The following is a 7,930-nucleotide window of genomic DNA, read 5'->3' on the forward strand; positions in this document are numbered from 1 at the left end:
ATATGCCAACTTCATTGACATACGCATCATATGCCAACTTCATTGACATACACATTGGCAAACTGTACTGCATCAACTATGAACACTAAATGTTCATAGTCCAACAAGAATATGAACGTTCAGTGTTCATGACGTTTCCAATCAAATATGGCCACGTCCATGTCTTTCCGACTTTGTTACCCATTTTTCCAGTTCATTGATGTATGCCAACTTTATTGACATACACATTATATGTCAACTTCATTGACATACGCATTGGCAAACTATATTGCATCAACTATGAACACTGAATGTTCATAGTCCAACAAGAATATGAACATTCAGTGTTCATAGTCCACTGAATGTTCATATTCTTGTTGGACTATGAACATTCAGTGTTCATACTCCTAGTGGACTATGAACACTGAATGTTCATGGGTCAATTTGAGATACCCCCTGTTATCTTTTCCACCTCATTACCTTCACATACTACTTCAAACACTTCACTATTCCCAATTGAATTTTTTTTAGGAGGCACAACAACAAATTCCACAAATAAATTCAAAAACCCAGTATCATCAACATCAGAATCCTTCACAAACATCATACAATCACTGTCATTCTTTATACTTAGTCTATCCCCATTTAAGCAATATATTGGGTCACCACCAATCTCAAGTTCATAACAAAATGTGTTTAGGACAAGCGTAAGAATCAATGCATTCAATCGAACCAAGCACAAATTTTTGCATCAACATTAAAAATGCAATAATCAGACCCATTAATATAATCTTTAGCAGTAGTCACTATAGTCAATGAATTTTCCCCCATGGTGCACCCTCATTTGTATCTTGGGCAATGGAGTTTCAACAATTCAATTCAACTCAAAGATCTAGTTTATCATTTCCCATCTCAATCATAATTAAAACAAACATCCACATCACAAGTTCAAAAGAAAACAAGATATGTATACTATGAACGAAAACTATTTCTATTTACTCTCTTAATAATCATTATCCTTAACTCTGACAGAACTCAAAACTCTGACACCCTTAACTCAGATAGAACTCAAAACTCGATCTGACAGATCTCATCTTGCATCAGTATCCTTAATAATAGACCACGAAAACGCAATCAATAACAAAAAATACTTAAATTTCACAGATTACGTATTCTTTTTCTCCGGACAATTTCTCGAGTCATGGTTAGCAATCTTTCCACAATTTCTACACATTCTTCCTAGATTGTTTAGGGATATCTCCCTAGGGGATTTAAATCTCTCCGCGTTCTTCTTTCTCCCTTTTGTTTGAGAAATGTTAGGATTCAAAATCAATATCTGAAATAAAGATTTGAAAGTCAAAATGAAATAAATATTAATATCAACTTAAACATTAAACCTATATCAAATTAAACATTAAAATCAATTAACCTGTAAGGTATCAATCGAAGGCTCTTCAACTGGAGGCTCTTCATTATCTGCGAACTCCTTCGAAAGTTTCATTCAACTTTGAAACTCCAATAGCCATTTCATCCATTTTTTCTATAAAATATGAATAAGCCTTAACAGTATTCCCTGCATCGTAAGCCACTTGAGAAGCAACCTTGACACAATGAGCCACTCTCAAAGGTTCATGGTTTTCATGGCCGACCACTAATCCAATATCAAACTCCACTCTATATGTGTTTGCCTTTTGTATCCACCGCTTCAAAAGAAAATGCATTGGAATCTCTTCGATCTCGTAACGCTGAAAAAGCTTTAACATGTGACCACAAAGTAACCCCATAAACTGAAAATGCTTACATTCACAGTCTCCCTCTAAGGTTCTTCTATTGAAACTCACTTTCCAAACAAACTTCTTCTGCGGGTCTCTGAATATCACCATGTAGCTTTTGGTTCCATTGTTGACAATCTCGTCCCCATCAAATTTGTACTCCGTCTTTGCCTTCTCTAATTGCTCCTTAAATTTATTAAATGTATTAATTGTATAGACCTTCGCAACATGCATAAGGAGAAAATCATCTTTAGGCACAATTCGTGAACTATGCTCGGTGCGGTAATCAGAATCTCTTTCATTTCTAGCAATCAAAGCCAAAGACCTCTCATTACCATGTACAAACTCCATCAGCCTAGTTGTCGAATTTACGAATTGGTCATAATGAGAATTCATCGATTCATTTCTCCAAGTCGTATGTATACCAGCAAAAAATGTGTCACTGAGATAACAAGGCACCCATTTCTCCCGTATATTATACATTTCTGTCAACCAAGGATTTTCAGACAACTGATTATTCTCTATTATTGTACACCATCTTCTTTCAAAATCATTAATCCTATATGAGAAAGAAATAGTGTTCTTCAAGTCAATTACCAGTGTCTCAATTTTAGTAAATGACAGCTTCTCTAGAAATTTTTGCATAATATGCCAAAGACAGTAATGATGACGAGTATCAGGGAACACTTTGGCAATAGTTGCAGTCATCGCTCTATCCTGGTCAGTGATGATTGCTGTTGGCGCACGACCACCCATGGCTGCAAGCCAGACCTTAAACAGCCATATGAATGTATCTTATGTCTCATCAAGTAACAATACACAACTAAACTGAATCGACTGCATATAATGGTTGACTCTAGTAAAATAGGCAAAAGGCATAAAATATGCATTGGTACGATATGTGGTATCAAAAGAGACAACATCCCCGAAATACTTATACTGCACTCGAGACCTCCCATCAAACCATAAAAAGTTTACTGCAGTCCCATTTTGATATAGATTAATGGCGTAGTAGAACTAGGGATTCTCGGCACTCTTCTGCATAGAATAGTTAACCACGACACTTGCATCACCTTCTTTAGGCATTTTTCTGGTCGAACCGTAATGATGGTTCCAGCAATCCCTCTTTGTAAACCCAAGTTCTTCCCCATTAAAAACAGCTACAACTTTGCCGACTGGTAAACTATTTTCACCAAAAATTTCAATCAACCTCTTCGCCGCTTCAGGCATATTTTTGTTTGATCTCATGCAATTTCTCTTTACTGGACTAACCAAACCGTGGCTATGGTCATTTTTAGCACAACTTACATAGTATATATCTTCATGTTTTCTTTTCGTAACACGCATTCTAGCAGGGCAACTACACTTGATAGTGCTAGTATTTTTAGAAACACCCACTTCTCCCACTTCTCTCTTGTTATGGAGCCCTTCATGAGAGCAAACCATTAAACTGCCCGTAGCCAAATCCACACCGCTTTTTTCCCGATCCGTTGACCGAACACAAGTCTCAAATCCCTCTTGTTGACCATACTGTTTGTATAGTAAGTCTTTGTGTCGTCAACACTACTAAAAACCATACCTACAAACGGAGCTACTAGTTTATGCATTTCTCTGTCCTGGGATTTATTGGAAGAAGACCCAACAACTACGACTTCTTCCATATTGATAGCTATATTTTCTGCCATTGACTCCATTATACACATATTTCGGTTTGATTAAATTATTTAATCAAAAGATTCAAATGTAAAATCAATTATTCACAAAGCTCTATTAAAGTTGATTTTTAGAATTTCAATTTTGGGTTTGATTTTTGGGTATGATTTCAGTAGTGGAGGAGAGAGTGAGAGCGCGCGAGAAGGTACGAGTTTGTTTTGGGTTTGCTTTGATTTTGATTTTTGATAGTTTAAATGGAAATTTTCGGTTTTTGGAGAGAGAGAGAGCGAGAAGGTAAGGGTTTTGATCGCAAAATAGAAATGAAAATTGGGAGAGAAAGAAAGTAATTTACCGAAATACCCCTATTCTATTTAGTTAAGGCAATATTTGGGCCTTTGATTTCTAATTTAGATTGGATGATCCAACGATGAGTTTTTTGAGATATTATATTTCAAATTCTTTTTAGATTTTCGACTGTCAACCCATCCGGCTCGATATATATATATTGGTTAGGCTAGAGTGCTACCCTTATAGTGCCACTCTTATCTCACACTCCTCCTGGTCCCTCAGATCTCTTCTCAAGATCATCCGATCTAATTCACTCAAATATCATGAAATTTTAAAATTTCGAAGTATTTCAAAAACAAAAAAATGAAACCGAAACCCAATTTTCTCTCTCCTATTACGAAGGGTTTTCTCTCTCCTATTCCTATATCCAATTTTCTCTAAATCCAAACCCAACAATTTTCGATAAATCAATAATCAAAAATTGAAATCATTATATATCGGCGATATTTCCGATATATCCCGATTTTTTGATTTTTTTGAATATTATCACTAAAATAGGCAAAAACGATATATCGATCCGACATATCGATACATCCGATATATATCTTTTTTTGGCCCCTCCGATATATCCTAATATCCCGAAAAATTGGGCCTTGGTGGTAGTAAAGTAATAATAGGGGAAAAAAGAATTGAAAGACTGAATTGGAATAAGAAGTTGACCCTTGGATAATCGGACGTCATTGGTGAAAGGAAAGTCAACAAGGACAAAAAGAAATAATGATGGGAATTGAAGTTGAACTTAAATCAAGTAATCTCGACAACAAATTTACTCCGAGTAGCACTTGTACTAGTAATTATAATGAGAAAGAGTCAAGATGACATCTTTATAAATATGTTCCACAAGGCCACAACCACTGTGAGTTCTCTATCTTCTTCTTCGTTAAAATTTGGATTTTTTTGTTTGTTTTTCAATAACAACTTTTAGAAATTCTTCATTTGTAATTGCCAAATAACAGTTTGATCGCATTTTTGCAGTAGATCTTAAGAAATGAGGTCTGGTTTATTTTGGAGAAAGGGAAGGGTAATTGAGAGTATTGATTGCCCCAAAGGGAGATGGATGAATGAAGGCACATTACATCCGAACAGAAAAAGAAGAAGACAGTCGCAGGTATTTTCCCCCAACAAAAAAAGATTAAAGTCGATTGTAGTAGTTTTAACTGAGAAAGAAATTAGTACAACCTCCTTCCCCAATTGGTTGGAACTTCCAGACGAACTTCTAGGGGTGATACTCAATAAGTTGACCTTCATCAGCGATCGCATTCGGTTTTGTGCTGTTTGCCACCCATGGAAACGTGTCTACTGCCGCCATAATGGTCTCTATCATTGTCTACCACCCCAACTTCCAATGCTTTTAATTCCCAACCACAAGAAAGATAAGTTAAGTTTGTACAACCGTTTTTCTACTGGAAGGAGAAGAAAGATGTATGACTTGGAGGAGATACGTTTACCGTTTAATAGTCACTGTATAGGTTCAAGTCAAGGATGGCTTGCTATTGAGGAGGCGCAGGGTATTAAACAAACAAGCTCAATTCGTTTGCTTAATCCATTCTTGGCTGTGAATAATGAGATCCGTTTGCCATTACTTACACCAACACCGTCTGAACCATGGTCTTCAAAAATCAACAAAATTGTTTTGTCTGCCAATCCAGCATCAACTTCTGATTATGTAGTTATGGCAATTCATAGTGCTCTTTCAGTGCTGGCCTTTTGGAGATTCGGTGATGAAGCTTGGACCAGAATAAACTGCCTAGAAGCATTTGATGATATTATATACTACAAACACCAGTTTTACGCTGTCAACAGCTCAGGACAAGTGCTGCTCTGTGACATATCCTCCCCTCATCCGGTTGTGAGACTTGTTGCAGAATCCCCACCACTTACTGGCCCAAATGCAAAGAATTATCTTGTGGAATTATCCGGGAATTTGTTCTGCATTTTTAGAGAAGTTCAGGATTTTAAATGGAAAACCACTGGGTGCAAAGTCTTCAAACTTGATCCAAGCAAGTTAGTCTGGAAGAAGTTGGAGAGCTTGTGTGGTCATATCTTGTTCTTAGGCGGTATTTCTTCAATGTCTGTCTCAACTTCACATTTCCCTGGTTGCTGCAAATCGAATTGCATATATTTTGGTTATGATGCATGTAGTCAGCTAGGGTGGAAAGCGTCGTGTTTTGACACTGTAGTCTTCCATTTAGAAGATGGAAGCTTTGAACGACTTGTCCCCCCGATGTGCAAGCACAGTCCTTTATGGATTGAGCCGAAACTACACAGCTGCTGAGGTTGGAGCCTGTCTTTCTCCAGAGGCTTGATGTTGGTGATGGAGCTCAAGTTCAGTTCTGTTGAATTGTGCAGTTGTTTTTATTTGTCCTCTTATGGTTTTTCGGTGGCCAAATGTGATTTGAGAGCACTTAGAGAAGGAAAAATAACAAAGTAGGTTGGTGTAAGTTGATATGCGCTCAACATATACACCCTAGAGCTGCCAGCACTGTATGGAAATTAATCCAAAAGGCTGCACCTTCTGATGATAGGGTTAAGAAGGCTGGGGCCAGAACTGCATCAGGGTGTTGTCTGTGCAGAATCAGCTGAACATCTGATGTGGGACTGCCCTCTAGTTAGACAGCTGTGGTCATGGGGTGCAGGGGTTTTTGAGGTCAGGGTTGTCAGACATAGACCCAAGGAATTTTATGGCTGCAGTGAAGACTAAGAAGTCCATTGATAAAGGACTCATGGGATGCTGCTGTGGTGCAAATAATGGTTCGGGTTTGGAAGACAAGGAATAAATCTGAGAAGCATCAGCTAAGAAGAGAAGTTCTGCAGGGAATCAGTGGCCCCTTGGTTAAGGCTATTATGTTTAACACTGAACACGACCTGAATTTTCTTCACAGACTCGGGTTCAAGTGTAAACCTAAACCTAGAGCTGCTCCTATTATCAGAGAAGTCATGTGGTTACTGTCACAATGTAATGAGAAATAGATTAATACAGATGGCCTTCTTTTGGCAATCCAGGCAGTAGTGGAGCTGGAGCTATATTCAGGGATAGTAACAATCAGATCATTGGTGTCTTGGCACAATGATTAGCGGTTGCAACAAAAAGGTACATGGCTATCATTCTTGCAGTGGAGTGTGCAATACAAAGGAACTGGAGCCAGATTTGGATTGAATGCGATTGTAAATCGTGGTATTCGGTTTGAATGGAGAGGGAACTCACCTTGGAACATCAGAGCTAGATGGAAGAGGGCATCCTCAATGCTTACCAGCTGGAGACTAACACACTTGGCGGGTGGCGTACTTTGGTCAGGTTCTATGGAGTGACACTAGACCACTTATTTGAGTTATTTCGGATTCTGCTGAGTCAGTTGTAATGTAACAAACATTCTTCGATTCTAAAACAATTCCTTTTTTTTTTTGCTTAGCAATACAATTCCCTTTTTTTTTTTTTTTTTTTTTTTTTTTTTAATCACATCACTTTCATTAGCATATAGCGAAAAGTTGATACAATTCAGACTGACCTGCTTAAAACTAGACTTAACAGACATAGGCACCTCCCCATTACGAGCTAACTGCATACTAGACTTGGCTGTATCAGCCAAAAGGTGGGCATGGTGAAGCAGCCTTCTAGGACAAAAAACACATTTATGAAAACTTAAAGTGGCCTTTAGAGCCACAGTTTCTAGCAAAAGACTCGATAGACTCCAAGAGATATCAGAAGACACTCCATTAACCGCATTGACAACAGCCTGGTTGTCAGAGCAAACCACCACCTTGCATATATTAAGCTGAGAGGCCTGAAGCAATCCAAGCCTTAGAACCTCCAACTCTACATCCTCTGCTGAGTCTGCTACGACGGGCCTACTTCCTGCAATGAGAATTTCACCATTCCAATTATTAATAGTGTAACCGACCCCTGCTTTTTTTTAAATAGGGTCAAAACCACCATCAGTAGCAAGCATGAAGAGAAGTGGAATGTGAAACTTAGGAATAAGATATCTGACTAAAGATAAGAGAGGATTTACTAAAATTCACAGATTGGCCAGAAAGATCACAATACATATTAAGGCACTTAAGAACATTATGAGTTTCAGCTAGGTTAGCCCTCATGAAAATAAAGCAATCGCCAGCAAACATTAAATGAGTGATAGGTATAGGCAAAGTGAGAAATCTTGATGCCATGAATCTGCTTA

The 7,930-nt window shown here is 37.9% G+C and overlaps 1 protein-coding gene across 1 annotated transcript; it reads left to right on the forward strand.

Annotated features, from left to right (window-relative positions):
- The first annotated feature begins 4,396 nt into the window (after nt 1-4,396).
- Nucleotides 4,397-7,184, forward strand: LOC147483843 (F-box protein At2g26160-like). Its single transcript, XM_086580322.1, has 2 exons — nt 4,397-4,608; nt 4,728-7,184. The coding sequence occupies exon 2, from the start codon at nt 4,741-4,743 to the stop codon at nt 6,025-6,027; it is 1,287 nt and encodes a 428-aa protein (XP_086436448.1). The 5' UTR covers nt 4,397-4,608; nt 4,728-4,740; the 3' UTR covers nt 6,028-7,184.
- Nucleotides 7,185-7,930: the final 746 nt, after the last annotated feature.

Source organism: Coptis chinensis, chromosome 8, assembly GCF_015680905.1.
Source record: "Coptis chinensis isolate HL-2020 chromosome 8, ASM1568090v1, whole genome shotgun sequence".
Lineage (NCBI taxonomy): Eukaryota > Viridiplantae > Streptophyta > Magnoliopsida > Ranunculales > Ranunculaceae > Coptis > Coptis chinensis.